Below are 26,920 nucleotides of genomic sequence, written 5' to 3' on the forward strand. Positions count from 1 at the left end.
ACAAACCTTGAAATAAGGACATTATTTTCACACAAGACTTTCATCTTTTAATCTTTTAATTTAACGAAAGACTTTCATCTAACATGACCTTTTAATCTTAATAATTCCACAAAGGCTTTTTCACCTACTTTGAACATTCTAATCATAATGATTTCTCAAGAACTTTTACCGGACCTTTGCTTGTACATCTTGTTATTTTTGTTGAAAAATAAATGCAGTGCATTTTAAACGAGAAGGATGGGTCATTTTGTTTTATTCCTTTTTTTTTTTTTAAATTTTGTTGGAAGCAGAGATATTTACTTTCACTTAAACTTCTTTTCCCCATACATATTCGATCCTAGGTTTGCAGACTTTAAACAGTCTTTCAAGAAGGGTTTAGATTCATCATAATTTGCATGAGGCACCCATAGATGGAAACGTGAATACCCTCTTTAGAAAGGGGATAATAATAAATAAATTAACGCCATGTTTAATCTCTTATGAGTATAAACTATCTTTTCTTTAGAATTCCTTAGATGTATTGTATCATCTAATATTTTTTGCCACACTTCCATAGTTTAAATAAAACAAGCCACATACATATGTGTGTGTGTATGTGTGTGTGTGTGTGTGTGTGTGTGTGTGTGTGTGTGTGTGGCTTGTTTTAGAGAGAGAGATTTTTATAAAATATGTTTTACAATCTGTTTCCGCCGCATATTTTCTTTGAAAAGGAAATAATTCTAACATAAGGGAAGTAACTCATAGTAATTTATATTTAAAGAGGATTTTTTTTATTATCATTATTCCCCTTGGGTTATTTTTGTTTGCTAACTTACTTTTATTGCATATTTTTTAAGTCTTTTTCTTTTTCGTCTTTTTATATATAAAAAAAAACATTATATATATATATATATATATATATATATATATATATATATATATATATATATATATATATATATATATATTCGTTTTGTTTTGTTTTAAGGATTCCTATTTCAAGTAAATAACGTCATTTTCTTGGCCTTTTGTCTTAGAGCAAAGTGTGATGTCTTTGTGACTAATTTGTTACATTGTATATTTTTTACCCTATAGAAAATAAATAACACAAAGTGTAGTACCTGTTCTGATATAACATTTTATCTTTTCTGTTTTCAGTTAATTACAAGTACACCTTGACAAAATATTCCAGGTAAAATAGTATTCGAAACCTAAATAAAATCTCCTCGATGCAGTTACACTGTCTCATACAAGGAATGATGCATCTTCTTCAAGTGATGTTACGTTAAGCAAGAGTATTTTGCTAAACACTCCACAAGACTAGATGAATTCTTCTTCTGAAATTCGGTAAGACTAAGAGACCACAAAAAAGATACACAATAACAAAGTTTATTGGTCATTAATAAATATGAAAAATTTCATTAAAATTGGCTGATTTTCAAAATTTGTAAATTTTTAAGTGAAAAGAATTCAAATTGTTAACAATTTTTTGTAGATCAGCACTTCATTTTGCCTACAAAACAAAAAAGATTAATTTAATTTAAAAGGTCAATTGTGGTATCATATTAGATATAAGTTTTGTTGAATATATTTTTTTAGATTAGTTTTAATTTGTATGCTATTTATTGAATACAAGTTGCCTGTGTTGGGAAATTGTTGGCTCGGACTGGTGAAATTGATTTTTAACAGTCCTATAAACTAAAAATTTATTTTAAGTCCCATTACATATCATGCATTCTCTTTTTGCATTGCCACCAAAATTTAGGTTTAGTAGTAGGGTTAAAGAACGCCATGTGTTTGTTAATGACATTAATATATTTGATTATATTGAAAATTTCAGCCTGTCACTGAAACAATATTATCTTAACCAAATTATATATTGTTTTATAAAAATTTGATTCAATTAAAATTTTAATGACTAAATAATAATGTAATGATATAATCTATTGGAATATTATTTTGTTATTAAATCATTAATTGAACCAAATTGTTATAAAAACTACAACTAATTTGGTTAACATAATGTTTCTATAAGCAGGCATCTTAAAGTAGAAATCTTCAATATAACGACATATTTTATACTAAAGTTTGATCAGAAACATTAACTATAAAATTGTTCAGGACCATTAAATTTTTAGCAACTGTTAAAAATCAATTTCCCTTCTCAAAGTTTTCACAACAATATTAAGGTGTACGGCACATTCTCCACAGAACACCCACAATAGTGCCTATTTTATCACAGACTCCTTATTCCAAGCATGTTGCTTGGTTGATACCAGAGCTGCTTGCAGTATTTGACCACTGAAACTCCTCACTGAGAAGCCTCCAGTGTCATCCATCACACTGCAAGTGGTAAATCACTCCCCCATTTCCATGTACAGTCAAATTTCTCATTCTCTGGGCTTGGAATTATGGAGAGACTTTACGTGGGTTTTTATGATAGCTGATTAACCCTACCCCATACTAGACATGGACTTCCTGCACCACTTCAACCTGATAGTGGATATGCGCAGACGTTGGCTGATAGATGCGAATACGGAACTTTCCATCTCTGGTGTGAAAACAAACACCCCCTCTATCAGCCCAGTATTCTTCATTGCCACTTCCCATATCAGACCATCTTACACTCCTACCCGGAGTTAACAAATTTGAATTTTGTTGTGATTGAACCCACGCATACCACAAAACACCACATCGAGACCACAGGTGCTCCTGTATTCTCACGGTCTCGTCGCCTCCCTGCTGACAAACTTAAAGCAGTGAAGGCAGAGTTCAACCATTGCCGCAACTGGGAATCATATGCCCCCCCATCCAGTCCATAGGTTTCCCCTTTGCATATGGTCCCGAAACGTTCTGGAGATTGGTGTCCAACTGGGAACTATCGATGACTCAATGCCATGACGGTACCTGATCGTTACCCAATCCCACGTATACAGGACTTTGCTTCCTCTCTGCATGGTTGTAAGACCATCTCCAAACTAGATCTAGTTAAGGCTTACCATCAGATCCCAGTGAATCTGGCCAATATACCCAAAACTGCAGTAACGACTCCGTTTGAAGCATTTGAATTTTTAACTATGCCCTTCGGTTTAAGAAACACGGCTAACACCTTTCAGCACTTCATGAACGAAGTAGTGCGTGACTTGGACTTCAGCTATAACTATATAGACAACATTCTCGTGGCAAGTGCCTCACCTGAGGAACATGTCACTCACCTCCGCCTACTATTCAATCGGTTTCAGCAATACCAGGTGAGGATTAATCCTAGTAAATGTGTTTTCGGTGCTTCATCACTAGTTTTCCTGGACCACATTATCAGTCCAGACAGTATATCTCCATTACTGGAAAAGGTGAAGGCTCTACAAGACCTTCAACCACCCACTTCACTTCGACAACTAAGGCACTTCCTCGGTCTGTTAAACTATTACAGACACTTTATTCCACAATGTACGGATCTCCTAGCTCCTCTTTCCGACCTGTTATATAACATGAAGAAGGAAAATGAGTAAATCTCACTTAATGAGATTCAACTTAAAACTGTTAATGAAGTGAAAACAAAACTAGCGACAACATCTCTACTTGCACATCCTGTACCTGATGCCCAGTTTTCACTGGTTGTTGACGCATCAGGCACAGCTGTAGGTGCAGTGTTGCAACAGCAGCAACAACAATTACAACCTCTCACATACTTTTCAAGACAGCTGAAACCGGCAGAACAACGTTACAACACGTTTGGCCGTGAACTCATAGCAATGTACCTTACAGTGAAACACTTTCAACATTGACTCGAGGGCCGTCAATTTTTTATCTACACTGATCACCATCCTCTTACATACGCACTGCGTTCTAAGCCAGACAAATATTCTCCCCGCGAAATGCGCCATTTAGATTTTGTTTTGCAATTTGCTAGCGATATCCGACATATCTCAGGCGAGCAGAATACAGCAGCAGACGCCTTGTCCCACCTTCCCATTAATTTTCTGTCCTCACCATCAGATATTGACTTACAGCAGATGGCCTTAGACCAGCCAAATCTGGACACTTTGGACCCGTTGTCACCTGAGTTTTCAACTTACAAATTCGCATACCTGCCTGTGCCTACCTCGGACATGCAGATCATTTGTGACGCTTCAACGGATTCACCTCGACCATTTGTTCCATTGACTCATCATAGAGTTGTTTTTGATACTCTACACAATCTGGCACACCTGGACATGCAAAGCCACAGTGAAGCTGATTACAGCTAGATTTTTCTGGCCAAATATGAGGCATGATATCACTGCCTGGACACGTTCCTGTGTATCCTGCCAAAAGTCAAAGGTGCACAAGCATATCCGTGCACCCCTAGGAACATTCAGCTCCCCAGATGCTCGGTTTACCCATGTTCACATCAACCTGGTTGGACCTTGGCTGGTCAGTCAGGGATTTACTTATCTCCTGACCTGCATAGACCGTTTCACATGGTGGCCTGAAGCCATTCCCCTCACAGACATTTTCGCTGAATTCATAGCGCAAGCCCTTATATCAAGCTGGATATCACGTTACGGAGTTCTCACAACCATCACCATGGACCGTGGTGTACAGTTATAATCTCACCTATTTCGGGAACTGTCCAGGATCTTAGGGATCACATAGATTTGGGCAACAAGCTATCACCCAGATTCTAACGAGATGATAGAACACTTCTAGCGCCAATTGAAAGCAGCATTACGTGCTTACCCCGACCAGCAGTGATGGAGCGAATATTTACTGGTTGTCCTTCTTGGCAATTGTGCATCAATTAAGAAGGACCTGGGATACTCTCCAGCAGAACTTGTCTATGGAGTACCTCTATTGTTGCCTGGTCAAATGCTGACCCCGATAGAATTAACAACAACCAATTCAGCTCTGTATGTCGACAGACTGCGAGCTTATTTTAGTAAGCTCCCACTGATCCACACTAGGGAACAGACCATAAGATTATCGGTCCCAAAGGATATTTCATCTTGGACTCACGTTTTTCTCAGAAAGGGCGCCGTGAAAGCCCACCCCTAACTTCACCTTATACTGGCCCTTATCACGTGCTTTCATGTACTGATAAACTTTTCACCCTAGATATCAGTGGTAAAAGAGAAACTGTCTCTATTGAGAGAGTAAAAAAGCCTTTCTAGACACAAAAACATGCAAGCCACACATTCCTCCTACTTATACACAGCATCAGAATACACATACATCTGAAGTGAGTACTCCACCCAAGGACAATTATATAACTACTACACGCAGTGGTCATAGAGTACATTGGACAAAGAAATTATGTAAGACTCTGTACATTTAATATGCCTTTGTCCAATTTTTGCTTTAAAAAAAAACAGAACATTTTACAAGAAAGACATTTTTCTTCTTCTTCAGGAAAACCAGCTTTTCACAGAAAAGCAAGAACATTTTTTTTTCACAAAAAATTGTAAAATAACTGTACCATTTCTTTTCTTCTCTCTCGGTTTTCCGCCTAAGCAGGGGTGATGTAGCAGTCACAAAGAACTATTTTCTCTGGTGAATCAATGCCCCCTCCCCTGAGTTCTCCAGCCACAGGCTGACCAATCAGCTAACAGGGCTCAATGATTCATCTGCTCCCTAAAAGTATGGAGGGAACGTCTGCAGTCAGAACCAGACCGCCAGCCTAACAACATCTATCCTCTTTCATCTCCTGTCCACGGATATCTCGCTATAGCATTGACGGTCTCGATTCAAGACAACTGCTATCCAACCAGGAACGACACGATACTGACTGACCTTCGACGACCTTAAAAGAACTTTCTTTTCCTTCTTCCCTTTTAGCAGCCTGACCTGCCAGTTCCTGCTAAAAATAAAATACTCTTCATTGTTATTGTTTAAAAGGAGTTTGTGTTTCTTTTGTGCCTTGTTCTTTGCTATAATTTATTAGGAAAGTAAAACAATCCTCTCTATAAAATAAAAAGGTGTAAATGAAGACAATAAATCCAAACTTGGCACAACCGATTCCATTGTGGTTCATGCTAATTTTTAACACATGAGTCACAAAAAAATTTTTTTCCAACATTTGTTGTTGCTGTAGTATACGTTCCTCAGTCTTCTGTTGATGATCAAGTTGTGTGTTCATCATTTGGACGATACTGCTTTTAAATCCTCCATAGTGTTTTAAAAAAACGTTCATCTTGCTTTTGGCACTTTTTCCAACCTTTAACAACGTTTTTGAGGACGTCAATCTAATTTTGGTTGAACTACTTGATGTTTGATTTCTTTGATCTTATTATCAAAACATGTTCATATTGTCTCAACTTTGTTTCTTTTTTTCTTTTTATTTCCTCTTACCCTTCTCAACTGTATTATATTGTTTCTTTTTTTCTTTTTTATATTTTTCCATGGTCCTCTCCCTCTGTATTATATATTTTTTGATTATTCTTATATTTTTTCTATGATCCTCTAATCCTGATTTGATTCCTGTTATTATTCTCAAACATGATGTGCTTGAACTTTCTTCTATTCTCTCGAAATTATTAAATCTCTGTTTAGCTCAGCTCTGTTTCCATTCTTGTTGGAAGGAGTCCTATGTTGTCTCTATCTAAAAAAATGCTGGTGATCAATCTGATCCAACTAAATATCGTCCTGTTAGTTTTCTCTCCGTTATTAGCAAAGTTTTTGAGAAGTTGGTCAACAGCAGGCTTGTTCATTTTCTGGAAAGTCTGGACCTCCTTAGTGATGTTCAATATGGCTTTTATGGTTTTTATCTAACAGTTGATTCATTGTCTGTTGTAACTAAACCGATCTGTCAGTTTGTGGATAATTCAGGGTAGGATCTTTGTGCTTGATATTTCGAAAGCGTTTGACAGAGTTTAGCATCTTGGTTATCTACATAAACTTCGAGTTTATGGTATTGGTTGTAAAGTTCTTGATATTGTTAGGGGTTTTTTTTCTTTCTGATCAAAGCTTGTGAGTAACTCTTTATGGAGTATCTTCATTTTCTTTCCTTATCAATGCCGATGTTTCTCAGGGCTATATTCTAGATCCAACACTGTTTCTTATCTGTATTTCAGAGAATATTATTTAGAAAATTAACATTCTAGTATCTCACCTATCTTCCTCGGATCAGTTGAAATATGCAGTTCATATAGAGGTTGATCTGGGTTCAGTTCTGTATTGGTGTAAGAAATGGCTGAATGACGAAATTGTTAATTTTGATTTCAAATGATGTATTTTCAAATAAGTTTTTGTTATAATATTTTATATATCATTTAAAAGAGTATTTTTCGCTCTATTTAATCATTTAAATTACAATTCTTTTCAGAACATTGAATACAAGATGGAAAAAAGCAAATTTGCATAATTTTCTTATTTCAATTCAAGCTAGGCTGATAAGCTGCTGAAACAGTTCTTGATATCAATGAAGCATTTGGCCCAGAAACCACTACTGAACGCACAGCACAAGAGTGGTTTTAGAAATTTTGTGGCAACGATGAAAGTCTTAAAGATGATGAGCATGGTGGTCAACCATCGGATGTTGCCAATGATCAATAAAAAGCCTTAGTCGAAGCCAATCCATGTACGACTGTTCAAAAACTTGCTTCTGAATTGGACTTAATGTATACGACAATTTCCAACCATTTGAGAGAGATTGGAAAGACAAAAAACTTGATAAATAGGTGCTTCACGAATGGAATGGCAACTAAAAGAAACTGTTATGAAGTGTCACTTTCCCCTCTTTTACGCAACAAGAATGACCCATTTTTCGACCGGGTTGTAACTTGCGATAGCCGGCAATGCTCAGCTCTGTGGTTAGACACTGAGGAAGCCAGAGTTGCACCAAAAGAAGGTCATGTTGACTCTTTTGTGGTTTGCGACTTGTTTTATCCATTAGTTTTTGAATGCAGGTGAAACCATTATGGCAGAGAAGTACTGTCAATAAAGTCAACAAATAGATGGAATGCATCAGAAACCTCGACAACAACACCTATCATTAGTCAACAGAAAAGGCCCAATTCTCTTCCACAATAATTTCCGATCCTGCAGAAGTTGAACAAACTATGAAACCTTGCCTCATCTACCGTACTTTTCAGACCTTTCCCCTACTGACTATCACTTTTTCAAGCATTTTGACAACTTTCTGTCTGAGAAATGCTTCAAAAACCTAAGCAATATCAAAAACGCCTTTTCAATGACTTCACCACGAGAACGCAAGATTTTAATGTTACTGGCATAAATACACTTGTTTTGCATTGGCAAAAGTATGTTAATTCGAATTGAGCTGATTTCGATCAATAATTTTTTGTTTGAGCCAAGATATATTGATCCGAATTTAAAAGTTGAATCACAAAATCTTTCTTGTCAACCTTTATTTATTCCCTGTTCCATTTATTCCAGCTCGTTTGACTCGTTGGTCAATTTGCTGTTTTAATACCTCATTGTAATACAGCTTCCTATTCGAGTAGTTTCTTTCTAGTGACTGCAAGGTTGTGGAATTAACCTCCTGCTCACTGTTTTCCTCCTATCAACAGCCTTGTTCTTTTCAAGACTAAGGTCAATAAGCATCTACTGTCTTTACAATCATCACCTTTCATTCTTGTTAGCTTCTTACACTAAGTGGCTTAAGATTTTTCCCACTGTAAAAATGTCTTTTTTACAGTTTAGAAACTTCTTTTGTGTGTGTGTGTGTGTGTGTGTGTGTGTGTGTGTGTGTGTGTGTGTGTGTGTGTGTGTGTGTGTGTGTGTGTGTGTGGAGAACAATAAAATGCTTTGGTTATAGCAAAAAAGCAGGGTAACGTGATGTCATGGAAAGCAGGTAACTGATGTAGTATGGAAGCAATCAGAAATAATTCTGTTCATGTTTTCGTATCTTATTGTGCCGGGCAGAAGATCCCTTTGGGTGCAATGGTCATGACAATCACCTAGAAAGAAACTGCAACTGTCTGTACATCTGCAAAGAAAGCTGTGGCAATACATCAAACAGTTTTTGAGAAAACAGCGTGCATATGGGTTGTGAATGATGAACAACAATGAATACCCGAATGCCTCGAGGAAGAGAAATAGAGAGTCATAACCGTCAATGCAGGTACCAGGTAGGACTCCACATGAATTGCTTTGGTTAAAGCAACAAGGAAAAAAATTTTACTTGCAAATTTTTAGAAGTTACTGGTTTGAAGATTTTTCTTCTTTCCTAAAATTCCGACGTCTTCTTTTTTCAATTCTTTTTGATAATGCTATATGAAACGCTGAGGTATTTTAAATTCGGATTTTTATTGTAAGTACTTTCTCTCGGACATGTTTTGATTCACTCAGCCACTCATTTTGTAGCCACTCATTCTTGCTCGGAGTTGGTAGCAGTATTTATATTTAGATGTGGAAGAGTTCATTCATGTTAATATTTTTATAATTGATATCTTTTATTCATTTTATTAACTTTTCGACTTCTTTGTACACTTTTTAATTTTAATATTATTCTATCCCCCCTCCCCGCCCCCAAGCATCTAGACGTAGCAGACGACCTATGAAATTTAAGGTCATAGGTCATTGAGATAAAAGATACTCCACTCCCTCTCTCTCTCTCTCTCTCTGCAGGATAATGCCATCATTTTGTGAAGTTATCCATCATGCTCAGTTATCAGTCATTTTTCTGTTTTAATAGATGAAGGTATCTTTTAGCGACGCCATTATTTTATAAACTATAAAAATCTCATGTCTGCTAAAACTATATTACTATTTTTAGATCTAGCCGCACATTTCTGCGAGAGGCATTTTTTTTGCATAACATTTTTAAAAATAAATTCTAACGTTTTAGAAACTACACAGTCAAGTTTGATCAAAATTGTTTTGTGGTGACTGTGCCAATATGTACTTAGCTTATTTAGCTTAGATTGACTCAAGAATTTTGAAACTATTTTAAAAATGAGCTTTTCTTTGTTTTCTCATACTTAAGTTTTAGATAACAATATTCTCGTTGATCTTCAAACATGTTTAAGTTTGAAATAACATTTTCATCGTTAAAGATACAGATTGATTTGCTGCATTTTAAGAATATGCGTTCTTGTGATTTTTGGTTTTGCTTTACCCAACCAATTACTTTGGACTTCTCATCTGTGGAACACATTACCAGAGAACTACTTGAGAAGAGTTGTCCCCTTCTCATGTAATAAGAAGGCAGACTAGATATGTGAAAATGATATCAGGAAAAGGCTAGAGTCGAACCCTGTAGGCAAGTGTAAAATGATAATGGATAAATTGAAATCCTAGGAATGCAGTCGATTGTTAATTCTTTTAGAAATAACTCGATATTAAATATGTCAGTTAAAAGAATGGACAATGCGAATTTATAGATAATGATTAAAAATAGGTTAGCTATTGAACAATTAAATTGAGAATTCTTTGTTTGCCAAAAGTGTGTTTGGACAGACATATGTAAAATCCATGTGAAATTTATTCCCATTGGTTAACAGAACACTTCTGACGTCATAAACAAAGGAGATTCTCGATATATTGAAATAGGGTTCAAAGTTAGGAAAAGATAATCGAGAGATAATAAGAGAGTCACACTTACAGCCAGAGAGAGAGAGAGAGGTTCAGAGAGTGAAGCTGATGCCCTTAGAGGCGAAGGGTGGAAGAGAGAGACCATGTAGCTATACAAGTTTGAATTCCTGACACCATCAATCGGCTGCTGAGGAATAAAGAAATCATCTAATATTTTGTAACTGTTTGTCTTCGTGTCATCATTCCACCAACTGAAAGGTAAATGTGTTTTGATTTCATCATCTTTAACAAACTTTGTATAATCCCCTCCAAGTATTATATGTTTGCAACCATCCTCAAGTAATGTGTCTCCTCCTCTGTGTTAACAAGAACTGTATAAATTTCCCAGCTCCGTATCACGTCGTCATGTGTGTAATCTATATAAATGCCATTATCATCTTCTGTTCTGAATCCCCCATCATACATGTCTCAGATATGAACCCCCGTCATCTTCCAAATATGTATCCACTACACAAAACTACTTCCTTGCTAGCTACAACATGGTCTTCAAATATAATGTCAACAAATACTTATCATAAAAGTTTTCATAATTTATCAAATTGTGTTCATTTCATTCCTTATTTTCAATCCTCTCTTATTCTTCATCATTCGGCTAACAATCTATCTCTTTGATTAACTCTTATTCTCGAGTGGCTTTAGTATTGATAAATGGTCACTCATTAGCAAAAAAATAATTTTTTTAAATCTGATTCATTCTTGTCACCTATTGAAGCTTTATAACTTTTTCAAACTACCCCCTCTCTCAAACCGTGCAGTGTAACTAAATATTCTTTAAGGAAAGATATTGCAATAAACACAGCCGGCTGGGAAACCAGATCGCAACAGAATTTCATTAATTATTAAATCAATCATCCAAAATCTTGAAAAATATGTCAAAAGGCATTGAAGTGAATCAAGTATTTTCTTGGAAACGTAAAACGTGGAAATCAGTTCTGGAATCGGTTTTGCAATGAAGATTGCAATCTACGAGAATACTCACCATGCTGAACTCCAACTCCCTCACTGTGATATTACTGCAGTGAACATTGACGTTTTCATCTGGACCGTCTCCGGCACCATTATTTGCTGTCACCTTGGATTTGTTGGAACGCTTGTAGAGTTTTTCTTTTCTCTTCTTTTCTTTCATAACTTTCATCATCTACAGATCAAACATCGGAAATGAAAATACAAAAGCAGTTCATATTAAAAGCTATAGCTTATATAACATAATGGTTGTCTATATGCTACAATTATTACCAGCATTTATTTTAATAGTTCTCCATACATTAGTAGAACTTTATTTTTTCTTTATTTTATTTCTTCTTTTTAATTCCATTTTCACCCCAAACAAAGCACAGTGCCATTTTGATGTAGGGGACTACTATCAGGGACATAAGTTGCAGGGATACTATGTAGGGAGTTGAGCAGCAAGATGTCTGTTCACATTATACTTGAACTTCTGCATGTCAGTACAGTTGCAGAGAACAGGACTCAGAAAGGAATTCCAAAGTTTAGCAGTCCTAGGGAAGAAACTATTAGAAGGCTTTCTTACATCTAGGGATCTACTGTGTAGGGGTGGGATTTTGCTGTTTGTCGTGTTTATCAGGGGTATTTATGTTGAGGGAAATACAAAGGCTTGTAGTTCGTCAGAGCATTCACCATTAAAATACTTGTAAAACAGGCAGAGGGATGCAACATTTCGTCGATGGGACAGAGGTTGAAGCTTAGATAACTGTTCAGGACCTATCAGGTTGGCAACTCTTTTTTTGAATCCTGTCCTAGAGTGAGAGACTAGTAGCAAATGCACCAGCTTAAATGTGACAATAATACTCCATACATGGATGAATGGTGGTCTTGTAGAGGTACAGGATACTTTCCGGCGTAAGTAACTTTCTAGCATGGTAGAGAGAGCCTACCTTCATTGCAGCAATGGCAATGCTCTCGATGTATCTGTTCCAACTTATGTTCCTTGTGAACGTTAAGCAGAGGAGTTTGAAAGAAGTACTTTCAAGTAATGTATCTTTAGCCATGGCTATTGGTGGTTGAGAAAGTTTCCTGTAATTATTGAAGGAAACAAGCTTAGTCTTAGCAGCATTGAATGTTACCATCCATTTTTATCCCCATTTCACTACAGATTGGAGATCTTCCTCTAGTGTTTCTGCCATTGCCTTAGATATTTGTTCATTCGTTTTTCCCCATGTGCTTGTTATAGAGCGTGGTATCATCAGCAAATATATCCATCTCAGAGACAGTTTTATCAGGAAGGTCATTTATGAATATTAGCAATAATAAAGGTCCAAGGATCGAACCCTGGGGTATACCCGCATTTATATCATGTTGTTTAGATGTATGACCTTCGAGGACAACCTGGATTTTTCTCTTATTTAAGGATTTAATTATGTTAAGTATTTGTCCAGTAATATCGTATGATCTGATTTTCCTGAGAAGACCATCGTGCCAGATCCTGTCAAAAGCCTTAGATATATTTACAGGGCAACTTCCCTAGCCTCCTCTGCTTTTTCTACTGTATGGTATATAGGGTCAGAGATTACAGTTTATATATCTGCTGTAGAACAGGTTTGCCTAAATCCATATTGTTGGGCGGTCAGAAGTTTAGCAACTGTAAGGTGATGGATTACCACTTTGTTTATTATGGCCTCAAATATTTTGGTGAAAAAAGGAGGAGGCTAATGGGGCAATAATTTAATGGGTCAATTCTTTTGCCAGAATTCTTGTAAACTTGTACCACTGAAGCAGTTTTCTAGCAGTTAGGAAAGCAAGATTCGTTAAGGCATTTGTTTTAAAGTTTGGAGAGAAGTAGAGCAACCTCAGCGGAGCATTTTTTTAATAGTACAGCCGGGATGAGATCAGGTCCACAGGCTTTTGAGGTGTCTAGGATTTTATGATAGCATGCACCTGACGAGGGTTGATTTTTAGATCATCTAGTACGGTGTCTGTCTGCAAAAGAAAATCAGGGAGGAAGTGGTTTGCTGGGTATAATGTAAACCGACTTGCAAGCATGTTAGCCTTCTTGGTGGCCGTCCAAACAACCTCATCATTGTTTGTTAGTTGGGGAATTGTTGATTGCCAATTATTTACTACATTGTTGTAGATTTCCCAGAAATCACGAGTTCCTGATTTCTGCGCTTTGATGCATTTTATGGTGGTTTTGGTGTATTCTCTCTTAGCTGTCGCTATTTCTTTCTTACAATTATCCTAGCTTCCATAAACTTTTGTCTGTTTGTACCGGACTTATTTCAGATAAATCTGCGGTATGCATACTGCCGCTGAGCAATGACAGCTGCACAATAGAAGTAAACCATTGGGGAAAGTGAGGTTTGCTATAGAACTTCTGTATGGGAGCATGTGCTTTGCTGCTTTGAATCATTTAGTGGTCTCATTTGTACACTGTTCTGCAGGAAGAGAAAAGATATTTCCCCATGGGGCATTTCTCATGAGATTTCTGATGGCTTCCCAGTCAGCCTTCTTATAATAACTTGTTGTTTTGAGCAATGGCTCCTCAGCTTTGGGTCGAGAATCTAGGGTTATTTCTACCATTATCACAGCATGATCAGCATTCCTGAGTGAGCTATGGGCATTTGTTACACAATCATTGGGAACTGTGGTCAGAAATAGAAGTGAGGCTTGTTAATCTTGCTGATCTGGAAAATGTGTCGGAAACATAACTGTCTGTGATAGAGAATGAGATATGTGTAATGCTACCAGCAGCATATGTGCAAGTAGAGAAACCAAGCCAATTACTGTGGTGGATATTAAAGTCACCAAATGCATGTACTTGCGTGCTAGTATCACGGGAGAGTGCTGTATCTATATTTTCAGAGACTTAGTTGATTAGGGTACAGTCCTGGGTCAAGGGAGAATGGTAGAGAAAATGTAAGTAGGTAACGCTATGTTGTAGGTTAAGTCTAAAACACATAAAGGCCTGGTCGTTTGATTCTAGTTCTGATTGTCTAGTTAAGAGGAGGGCGTTTCGAATATAGACTTCAAGTCCGTGCATATGTCTGTCTGAGTCCTTACGGCAAAGAGGGAGATAACTAGGTATGTTAAAGTAGTTAGAGGGGATGGAGGAGTGTGGGTTAGTTTCACTTAGCGCTAAGATATCTAGAGGAGAAATGCTTCAACATCATCTAAATTAGTTCTAATTAGTGCGGATATTCGTGAATGCAAGCCTAAAGGGAGGAGGCAAATTGGTTTTGTTTGAAGTATTTCTGCAAGCCTGCATGGGTAGTTAATATTTATTGGGTTAGTTACTGAAAAGTTAAACTCCTCTAAGATAATTAAAAAGGACATTACTATGCTTTCCATTTCATTGATGCTGGAGAAGGGGTACATAAAAATGCATGCAGTGGAAGCAACTAAATTTGCAACTGGTTGGTCTGAGGTCGAGAGAGGAGTTAATATGTGATTAAAATATTGTTCATATGTTAGTTTAAGAATAGGGTAACGTGTTAAAGTATGATTCGATTGATATTAGAAATTGAAATAAAATTTGATGCACGAATTCTGAAAATTCAAGACGATAAGAGGGATAATAAAATGTATCTATTCAATATACATTAAAATAGCGATATGTCAATGATTTAAAGTACAATTCAGTACAGGCATAACCGAAAGTAAATAATAAGCTATGGCGAATTCAATATGAGTAATTAAGTATGAATAGAAATATGGACAGTAGATAGGAACATATAGAAATTGTAGATTACTTATATAAAGTTCTTCTGACTTCTAGCGAAGAAAGATAAATCCATCTTTTCTTAAAGTTCAAAAGTGTATTTTGCATAGCAAAGAGTATCGGCTCAGTTTTTGTATTGATTTGAATTTGAAGAGGTGGCTACGAACTAAAGTTAAAATACAATATTGATGTACATTAATACTAAAAAGTTAGTGTTTAGGCAAGATCAAACAAGTTAAGACAAAGTCTAAACGTGTAGAACATATCCAGTGACTCGGACACGTGGTTAAAATGAGGAGAGTTAAAAGTTTTTTTAGTATAAATGACATCATGTTTGTAATTCTTCTCCTTCTTCTTCTTCTTCTTCTTCTTCTTCTTCTTCTTCTTCTTCATTATTATTATTATTATTATTATTATTATTATTATTATTATTATTAATTTTAATATTATTGTTAATATTAATACTATTATTTTTAATATTAGTATTAATATTATTATAAAAGTTATTACTATTTTTATTATTAATATTATTATTAATAATAATAATACTATAAATATTATAAATAATATTATTATAAATATTATTATTAGTAATATTTTTATTATTAGTAGTAGTATTTTTATTTTTATTATTATTTATTATTATGATTGTTTATTGTCGTTTGGAGCTGGGATTGAGGGAAATCATTTGGAAATGAATTCCATCTCTTTTCAGGGACACGTTGATAAACAAAATCAGAATTATTATTATTATTATTATTATTATTATTATTATTATTATTATTATTATTATTATTTTTTTTTTTTTTTTTTTATATTAATGTTCATATCAATATTATTATTAATATTTTATTATTTTTATTATTAATATTACTATTGTTATTTATTATTATTTATTATTATTATTATTTATAATAATAATAATTATTATTATTTCTATTCATTATTATTTAATTTTATTATTATTATTTATTATTATTTATTTGTATTCTTAGTATTTATTATGAATATTATTATTTATTATTGATATTATTTATTATTATTATTCCTATTATTCATATTATTATTATTTTGTTATCATTATCATAGTGATTATTATTATTATTATTCATATTATTATTATTCATATTACTATTATTATTATTATCATTATTTACAATCATCATCATCATCATCATCATCATCATCATCATCTATATAATTATAAAACTCAAATGACCTTGTAACGGATGTTGTAACCATACATCCGGTTTACGATTTTCGGTTGCGCATGAGTACATAAACATAAACCCATAACAGCGTAAATAAAATCGTCACGATCGTCCCAATTGTTTTTTTTTTCACGTTTAAATTATTCAAATAAACAATTGTTAATACTTTCTGCTTTTTTTTTACATCGTTCATTTCCGCATTGTCTTAATTAGTTTTATTGACCTTATTATTAACATAAATTAAATATTTGACCAAATGGGTCATGAATGCTTAAGATAAATGAAAAAAAAGTTAAATTTTATTTTCATTTTCTATTTAAAAAGCCAGTCTTAATATGGGGAGAGTGTTTTTAACTATTCTGTACTTTCAACTAACAATTTCATTTAAAAAAGGTATATCAAAATTTAAATTTAACTTATTATGGTATCTGTTCAGTGAACATTTACTTATAAGTATGATAAACCAAACCACTTAAAATTCAATGGCTGTAAGTTTTTTTCAAAAATAAACAATTATAAACAGAACGACTCACAGAAATCTATCTATATTCTTTTTTCATTTTAATATACATTCACCGAAATGTTTCTGTTATATGACAAAAAACTATTTTCTGTATGTCACAAGTGTCAAGCTCATACATTAATTCCATTGTTAATATAATATACTGATCCAACGGGTCATGGGTAGTCTAGTATTTATGTTCTGTCTTCAGACCGGGCTCTTTTTTAACAAGGGACACACACTTTAAGAGCACCGGTGCCTCGTGCCTCGTTCTCATTCATCTATGTGCGAGTTTTTTCTTATATAGTTTTCTTTCTTATTTCTTTCCTTCCTGATCTTTCTTTATCGAAAAAACTTAACCGTTTAGGCATTCAAAAAAAAAAAGGGATATAAGGTAAAGGAAAAGACTCCATGTCGCCATCTTTCGAGAACTCCGAGTTCCCACGCGATCTCGTCTTAGTCTCGTTTTGGGATTCTGTCCTTCCTCCTTTTTAACCGCGGAATTTGAAACAATATGCACGGACTTTACTCGACTCCATGAACTGGGCTTCCCCCCGTTCTAAGCCATGAGGTACGTTCAGAACATCCCATTATTCCTTTACCTGCCTATTCCTTCTTTGAAAAACTTGAAACCCTATTTCTGTTTAATTAATCTAGTGTGTGACTTCTATATTCAATTTGGAGAAATTCTAATTTATTCTCTCCTTCTTCACTCGCACAGAACTTATATCTTTTCTCAGACTTCTATTCCTATTTTTATTTCGTGGGCGCTTGTGTAGTTTATGTGCCGTACTAGAATAACAACTTTTGTAGAAAAAGAAGACATTTTCTAACCACTCCATACTTTCACCTAATGATTTAATAAAAAAAAAGGAAAAGACATTTTCTAACCACTCCATACTTTCACCTAACGATTTAATAAAAAAAAAAGAAAGAAAAGACATTTTTTAGCCGCTCCAGACTTTCACCTAACAATTTAATGGAGAAAAGACACTTTTCTAACTGTTACGGACTTTCACCTAACAGTTGATTGAAAAAGATAAGATATCCCAAAATCTGTTAATTTGGATGCCTGTCCAAAACATAATTATTTTCATGCATTATTTCCTTTTGTTTAATTGTTTTCTCCTTTTAACTATTTGTTTTGTTTTTGTTTCAGATTTTTTACCTAATTAATAAAGCGTTTTCAACGTAATAGTTGTTTTCGTTATGTTAATTTGAGTTTATCTGTCTGCCCAACACACGCTTTCTGAAGTTTGACTGCTGGACGGTATTGTAGGTACCTGAAAGCAAGATTCTGAGGAATAACTGCCGCGAGTTCCAGAACAATTTAATTAAATTTATTTGGAATTATTATTCCAACATCAATTTTAAAAAAATCTTTTTTAGAGTTATTTGCCCTTCGGAACATAAACAAAAAAATATCACCAAATAAAATTTGGTAATCTCAATAAATTTCTAGCTTGAAAAAATAATTTCGTGTAGATAGATAAATGTTTGACTTTTATTGTTTTTTAAATATTCAAACAAACAAACAAACAAAAAAAAATACTTATGAAAAACTGAAAAGATTTTATTTGTTTGTTTTTATCATTCTTTAAACGGCTATACAAAAATCGGTAAATTTTTACGATGTGACAAAGCGTTGTTTAACACCTAAAAGAAATAAAGATCTACTGCCCCCAACTCTAAATACCACAATTTACACTTTTTTTTTCTTTTTCCACGTTAATCTCATCAGTTACAAACTTCCCTTTCTAATTAAAAAAAGGGAAATTTTTATGTGAACCCAGTGTCGTTTAATCTCTAAAAAAAAAAAAAAATGAAGACCTACTTTTTTTTGGCCTAATACGTTTAAACCGCTTTTATAAATAATATGAAAGAAATTTTGAAAAAAAAGAAAATTAAAATGGGGATCACTTTTAAAGTAAAATGAGAACCCACTTTTTGGCCACCAAGCGTTCAACGAGACGTCACCTTACCTGTAGCATTTTTTCAAGTTTGACGAACGAGGTGGGGGGGGGGGCGGGAGCGGGGGAGCGGGAATTACATTTGAAACATAAAATAACGATAAATTTAATGAATTTTTATGAGACCACTCTGTACTTTCACCTAACAATTTCAGAAACAAAACGAAATATGACAAATTATATTGGGGGGGGGGGTTACATTAGAAACATAATATGACGAAAAATTTCATTTAATTGTTTTTGGAATTAATTTTTGGTAGACTTTTTTTAGGGGTTTTGGCTAATTTTTTTTTTTTTTTTGCGATCGCACGGGCATTCATTGCCATTTTATTGAAACAAAAGTTGCAATGATTTATTTTTAATTATTTATTGGGGGGGGGGGTTCTTTCCAGTGCTCAATACCCGGAAAATAGTTTCTTTTCTTTGTAGCCCTTCTGCCGAAATATCTGGTGGAGAGAATATCATGCACTTCTTTTTTTGTGGCGATTACATTTACATGTTTTTATCTATTCTTTTATTTTTGGAATTGTTGTGGGGGTATCCACGTTGCCCTTGATGAAAATGATTAGTATAGCAGGTGTGTTCCAAATGGAACTTCATGTCAACCCAGGCAACGCCGGGTACTCATGCTAGTTATTATTATTATTGACTCACATGGAGTTTTCACACAAGTCAACAACCGATCTGATTGGAAACCTGGAAGCTGAGTGACAACAAATCTCTCCAGACGTCCAGCTCTCTCCACCTCCTTCGATAGCATTTGCAAATAAATTTGCGTCATCGCAACAGCCATTTACCATTGATTTCTCGCTGGCAGTGGCCATTGGTTTTTACTGAAATTTGAGTGGCACTAAGCCTCCCCAAGGACCCAGTTCTCTTTGCGCTTGTCCAGCGAAGGTCTGGTCAGCGCTCTCTCCTCTGTCTTTCCATCCTCCTTGACCCTTCTCAGCTCTTTGGTATCACTTTTCTATTGGGGAAATGGTGATGAGACAATGGGAGGGGATACGTGATGGGGATGTAGAACTTGTAGATATGCAGCTTTGGTGTTCTTTATTCCCTGTAACGCTTCTTCGTTATATTGTATTCTTGTATTATTCTCCGCATTCAAGTGTTTTCCTTAGTATTTCAGCCGTTTTCATTATCTGTAGTCATTGTATTTTTGCAGCTATTCCACTGATTCCAATTTCTGCCATTCTTTTTTCAAAGTTTTTCGGAATTGTTCCTAGTGCTCCTACTATTATCGGTATTATTTTGATTTTCTTCATCATCCAAATCCCTTTTAACTCTCTGGCTAGCTCTGTGTATTTGCTTCGTTTCTCCTTTTCTTTCATGCTCACTCTGTGGTCAGCTGGGACAGCAAAGTCTACGATTTGACAGGATTTTTCTTTCTTGTTGATTATTACGACATCTGGTCTTCTTGCTTGGATGGGCTTGTCTGTCTGTATGTCTATGTCCCAAAGTTCTTGTTTTCTAGTGCTGTTGCGGGTTTATGTTTGTACCATTTATCTGTACGGTTAAAATGCAGCTGTTTGCACAATTCCCAGTGCACCGCCCTCCTCACTTGGTCCTGCCTGTTTTTGTATTTCTTTTGGGCCAGTTTGCTGCATTCACTTACTATATGGTTTATCGTTTATTGGGAACTATGTAAAACCTGCATTCTGAACTCAAACAAATTTTGCAGACAAAAACCAGAAAACGAAAATCACAAAATCTTTTGACATCCAAACAGGGAGACCGGATGATATGATAATCAACAAGGAAAAATCATGCCAAATCGTAGATTTTGTCATCACAGTAAACCACAGGGTGAAGATCAAATAAACAGAAAAACGAAATATACAGAACTTGCCAGACAACTGAAAGGAATATGAAACATGAAGAAAGTTAATATAACAACAATGTTTGTAGGATCACAAGGAACAGTCCTGAAAAAACTGAAAAAGTTTGGGAGAAATTGGAATAAAAGGGAAGACTTGGATTATACAATGGGTATCAATGCCCACGAGATAACATCTCTTAGCACTGTCAAAAGTCACAAAAACAAAATTGAGGTTTTTCTTCTTAAGAAGTTCTCTTTCATTTGTCTCAGGATAAATATAGCACCAGTGGTACTATGGCCAAACGTTGTATTGCACCTGATCTATGCTTATCCGACTTTTCAATTATTCTTAATCATTTTCAAAATCTGATCCATCAATTTCAAGCTACTGTAACTATCTAGAGCTTCCTTTTTACCTTGGTAGCAATTGATACTTGTGCTAAGTTCTCAGTCGTTCGGAATGACCTGTTCTATTATGATCTGATTTATCAAGTCTATAATCAACTCGATGCCTGTTTCATCACAGCCTTCAACATTTCAGCAACAACGCCTGAGGGACCCTTACTCTTCTTCAGCTTTCTCATTGCTTTCAATTTCCTTTTCAATTCTTATAGCTGTCTCGATACTGTTTCTGCAACTTTTAGTTTTTCTTGTCTCCATGGAAACTCAGTATCCATTAATCTTTCATAATAGCATTTCCAAGCATCTTTTTTGTTCTATTCATTTGTTACCAACACTCCATTGTCAGTTCAAACGCACTTCTCACAAGTAATATTTATATTTGTCCTTGTCATTGGGTTAGTTATCCTGAATATTTCATCCCTTCGTAGTAAATCAGGAAATCTGGCTTGCTCAACTTCCTTCTTGCTTTAGTATCTTGCACTCTTGTTTCCCTCTTTGCTGCCAGATATATTTCCTTACTCACTAAACCCTTGATCCACTGACTCCTACGTTTCCTACTCCAATTATCACATAGTCTGAAGAGTAAATATCTCATCTTGGATGAGCATCAATAATGAGTCCTAGATATTATTCTTAGTCTGGCTCTCCAATTCCAATATCTTCATTATAAAAATATTTGAAAATATGAATCCCAAGAGAAAGTCAGTAATCAACGTTTACATTACTTACATTGGTGACGTTAGGTCCAACGACAGGAATGGCCTTTGACAGATCTTTTTCACCATTTCTTAAGACCAGTAGTCGAAGAGGAGTGACTGAAAATAGAAAAAACAAAACCACAAACATCGGTAATTTTGGGAAAGAAATTACCCGGGTCTCAGAGATAAGATGCACTTCTACAAGACGTCTATGTTTTGTATAGTTTGCAAATCTAATTATTGAAGCATAGTGTGAATTTAATTTATGGCTAAAAATTAATCGATTAGTGCTATTATCAAAGAGATAAATCAATAAACACAAAAATATATATAAAAAAATGTTATTACTTACTACCAGATAAGCTGTTTTTGTTACCACTCTTTGATAAAGGTGGTGCATTTGGTATAAAATAACCTTCCATTGGCCAGTCATACTTCTGCAAAATGAAACCAAAATAATAGACTTTGAAATAGATTTTTTATAATAACTAATGAGATGTATAGAATAATAAATAAATCTTATAAATTTTGTGCAGTTTATGTATCTACGAGGATCACCTCAAGTTCAGCAAATGGCTCATGGCCTTTATGTTCAATAATGAATGGCATGATGACATACAGAATACCAGATATTCATTCTGGGTCGTCTAAATAAAAAGTGTGTAAAAATGTTGTTGGATTGGTACAGAACATTTGTAAAAACAGCATAAAATGATTAAATTTAAATCCAATCAGAAATGTTTCTGCTTAAAAATGAAATTTTATTTTCATGATCCGATCTGAATTTATTCAAGACTTTAAAAAATGATGAATCTGTCACCCCTAGCGTTGAACTATCACTCATAAAAAAATACAACTCCACACACTGAACTATGGGGTTGACGGAAAGACTAATGAGTAGACATATAGACGTCCCTATTCATGGCTACAATAATGTTTTTGTGATAAAGTTATAAGTATAAAAGGTCCACATAATAATTAATAGTATGGGAGTCGAGCATAGGATATCCATACGTCTACATGTAGTATTTCCATAGTCAGCTTCTTCAAACTTCCAGACATTACTATCATCTACCGACATTTGGTAACTTATTCGTCCTTGTTTATTATTATTTCCTAAGTTAAATATAGTGTTTTTTGTTTGTTTTTGTGAGTGCTTTCGAATCCTCCATTGCCCAACTGTTGTGTTGTGAAGATACGATACAAATGAGTCGACAGTGCTGAGTTATAACGACTGAAAGAAATTCACAATGAATCAACCCATAGTGTATGAACCGTTGGATACTTGTACTTTTATCACAATAAATTTTATTGGTTGATTCACTGTGTGTTTCTCTCAGTCTTTACCAATCAGAACTACCAACTCATTTGTTTGTATTGTATTTTTATGACACAACAGAAAGCTACAGAATTTCAAATCAATCAATAATAATTTGATACAACGATCGACGTTATTGTTTTATCCGATGCCCCCAGCTGTACTCCAACGTGTCGTGACATTTCAAAAATCATTTGTTGTCACTGATTCTTAATTCATCAATCTGAAGCTTAGAAACAATAACTATCAATTTCTGTCTCTTTCTTTTAATGACTCCTAATGTGATGTTCATTAAACACTCCCTTCATAAGTTGTGAAGTTCTTTTTTTTCTGAATAAAATTTGGTTTTGTTTATTGAGGAATCACCAATTATCAAGTCTAAGAGCCACTCGAGAACAAAAGTTACTGACTTATGAGGACGATTTATGACAAGTATTTATTGACATTAGATTTAAAGAAGACCAGATTGTATATCTCAGGGAAACGATCTTTTGTCCTACAGATCAAAAGTTCTTGGAAAGACACTCTATTGATGATAATTCCATTTGATTTCCACAAAGAAAAAAAAAAAGATTTTTTTTAGTGGTGGTAGGAAGATAAGTTCACCCAAGATAAAATTTCTATTTTTGACACAAAAAGTTTAATTTCATAAATAAATTTTATACTTTGAATTCCTTTCTTCAGTATATTTTTGTTTCTGATTTGTTGGAGAGATGTTTCACTCGTGTACATCATTTTATTTCCTAACCCTAACACCGTTGGCAGCCATCGATTTTGTGCAGCAGAATTAAATCATTGCTGCTGAGCAAAATGGATGACATTTGTGACAACATGACTTAATTTTCCTTCTCAAAAACAATGTGACAATATAAATTAATTTAGATCGTTACGAAGCTATTGTTTGCCGTGTTTAAACTACAAGTGAAACATGAGTGGTCCAATGGATACTGATTCAGACTATGTGATCTCATAAGTCTCACTTTATTTTGTTCTTTAGACCTCACATTTCATGACCAATGTTTCTGACAAAAAGGGAACAATTTCTAGGTCAGAATCTATTCACCAAACAATTTCATCAGTTTTTTTACCTTCAACTAATGTAATTATTATACTTTTTAGCTTCTTACATCAAGTAGCTTCATGATTTGTCAAGCGATTTTCTATATAAAAAAAAAACTGTTTAAATTCAGTCAGATTATATTATATTCTCTTACATTGTAATTACTACTGAGAAAAGTATCGATATAATTTTCCCAGATAGTAGTAAAATAGCAACTTGTGTTCAATGAATCGTTTTAATAAATGTAGAATCATATTGACACTAATCGGTATAAAGGACGCCATTTAGCTAATAGGGAAATTCTTGCTTGAACAGAGCAATATTTATATAACAGATTATCTATTCATGGATTGGTAGTCAATCAGAATGTAGAGAATGGACTCATCCATCTAAGCATAATGGAATGTCCCAGCCTTCTTATAAATCAACTTTCTAGGCTTCATTCTCAGTTTATTTCATTGAACTCAACTGGTCACTGACTAGGAAACTCTAATCTGAAAAGCTTGATATGCCAGAAACCAACGCAATCAAATGATAAGAATTTATCTCCACTAGAGAAATACTAAAGACGTTCCTTCAAATGTACAATACTGTACTTTGGGATAATTGCGCCAAATCCTGGAATAATTGCGCTAACTAAAAAAAAGTGCTCTTTTTATGTGTGGTTGCCAAAAGAGCACTTTTAGCTAGTTGGTGTAATTACCCCAAAGTATAATACCTTATTTAAGTGAAATTGTGGAATTCCTATTTGTGTCTGGTTTGTCCCATTAAAGGCAAATTAAGCCTTTTTGGATCACTTAATGCTGGATCACAATATCTATTCTAAGAGACCAACTCCTAAAAAAATGTCACCATGGACATTACAATCTATTCTCCAAACCAACAATATTTAGCACAAATAAATTTCAGTCTACACTTGACTTATTCACCAAGTTTCAATCATCAATGTCCAACAGTTTTTGTTTCATTACTTTTTAATGCTGTGCTTCAAGTATATATCTCTATTCGTCAAGTTCAACTGGAAATAACATGCAAAATTGTCAATAAATCTGACACACTCTTTTCTTGCCACTCTTTTGATTTTATCTACAATGGTCATCTTTAGTTCAGAAATGGTCTGGTGATTTATTTGATAGATATTATCTTTGAAATAATCTTACAGATAAAAATCTGGAAAGTGGGGGTTAAGATCTAATGGGCATGAAACTAATTTAGTATCACATCTACTGATGAGACAATCACTAAAGTGTTCCCACATATCATTGAGCGGTGATAAAACAAAGAATTAGTGAACAAGTCAGGCATACTTGTATAAAATATCATTAGATTGCTGAAAGAATCATAAATGATTCCATCGATGTAATTTTTATTGGGGTGGGGGTGGGGGGTGGAGACTCACTCCACATACAATTAAATATAGATTGCTACTTTTCGCTAACCAAGGAAAATTTCAGATTCATGCCTTTTTCCAACAGTATTGGTAAATACCACAAAAACATCTGATTGGATTTGAACTAGTCTATCTAGACTGACCTCCAAGAAGGAAGAGTTAAAATACAATTGCATTAGAGAGATTGTTTATGAAGATCAGGAATAATAAAAGTCCAAGGATCAAACCCTTGAGCGCATTCACATTAATGTCATGTTTTTTTGTTTTTTTTTGTTTTTTTGCATAGGCGTCACCACTTATCAAGGCCGATAGGCCACTCAAGGATAAGGGTTAAAGAGTGTAGAGTAGTCAAAAGGACAATATAGTAAGCAATAGTAATGGAAGTTCGGTAAATTTGTTAACTTAAGTGGAACGGCTCATCAGAAACTTGTTCACGTTGGACTTGAAGACAACCATATCATAGACAGCTGGAAAGCAGGAAAACAGAAGACAATTCCACAGGCGTGCAGTTCTAAGAAAGAAGCTTTGATCATGGAATCTATGTTTAGGTTTAGGTAGAGATAAAGAGTGGGGAAAATTATTGATAATGTTTTCAGCTAGTCTAGTGTTTCTTGTGAAAGTTTGGCGAGGGGGGACCATAGATTGAAGCTCAGTTGAACACTTTCCATGAAAATAACGATAAAGCAGAGACAAGCTTGCAACATTTCTTCTGTGAGATAGAGGTTGCAGCGAAGAGAAAAGGACATCTCCCACCAGGCCACGAAGTCTATTTTGAACCCTATCAAGGCAGGACAAGTCTTTTCTAGCAGCTCCTGCCCATATGTGGCAACAGTATTCCATCCTTGGACGTATCTGGCTCTTATATAGATAGAGAATTGCATCAGCAGTGAGATATCTACTGGATCGATAGAAGGATCCCACCATTTTTCCAGCGGCCTTGGCAACAGATTTGATGTACGTATTCCATTTAAGATCAGGAGTAAAGGTCAAGCCTAGAAGCCTGTAAAAACTTGAGGCCTCCCCAAGACGAGAGCCATTCATTTTAATTGATGCCAGATGGGGATCAGAGCGTTGATGATGTAAAGATAAAAGCTTGGTTTTAGATGCATTAAAAGCAACCAGCCACTCCTTTCCCCATTGTACAACGTGATCAAGATCAGAGGAGAGAGAATCAGAGAGAACTTGGTCGTTTACTGTCTTAGATGTGCTACCATAGATGGTAGTGTCGTCAGCAAAAATGTCTACGAATGATGTAAGGATGTGATTTGGAAGATCATTAATGTAGATCAGGAAAAGAGTTGGGCCCAGGATGGACCCCTGAGGGACTCCAACATTTATACTGTGAGCTTCTGATTTTTGCCCA

The 26,920-nt window shown here is 34.8% G+C and overlaps 1 protein-coding gene across 4 annotated transcripts in view; it reads right to left on the reverse strand.

Moving 5' to 3' along the window:
* Positions 1 to 26,920, reverse strand: part of LOC145293168 (doublecortin domain-containing protein 1-like) — a 562,737-nt gene that overhangs the window by 201,069 nt on the left and 334,748 nt on the right. For all 4 annotated transcript variants that reach the window (XM_080139630.1, XM_080139632.1, XM_080139631.1 and 1 more), the window contains exons 22-24: positions 22,142 to 22,226; positions 21,821 to 21,906; positions 11,492 to 11,650 (exon numbers count right to left, since the gene is read on the reverse strand). In XM_080139630.1, the coding sequence (XP_079995756.1) occupies positions 11,492 to 11,650; positions 21,821 to 21,906; positions 22,142 to 22,226 (330 nt within the window). The remainder of the gene's footprint in view (positions 1 to 11,491; positions 11,651 to 21,820; positions 21,907 to 22,141; positions 22,227 to 26,920) is intronic.

The sequence above is a fragment of the Euprymna scolopes genome, chromosome 14 (assembly GCF_053919585.1).
Source record: "Euprymna scolopes isolate OS-2025 chromosome 14, ASM5391958v1, whole genome shotgun sequence".
NCBI lineage: Eukaryota > Metazoa > Mollusca > Cephalopoda > Sepiida > Sepiolidae > Euprymna > Euprymna scolopes.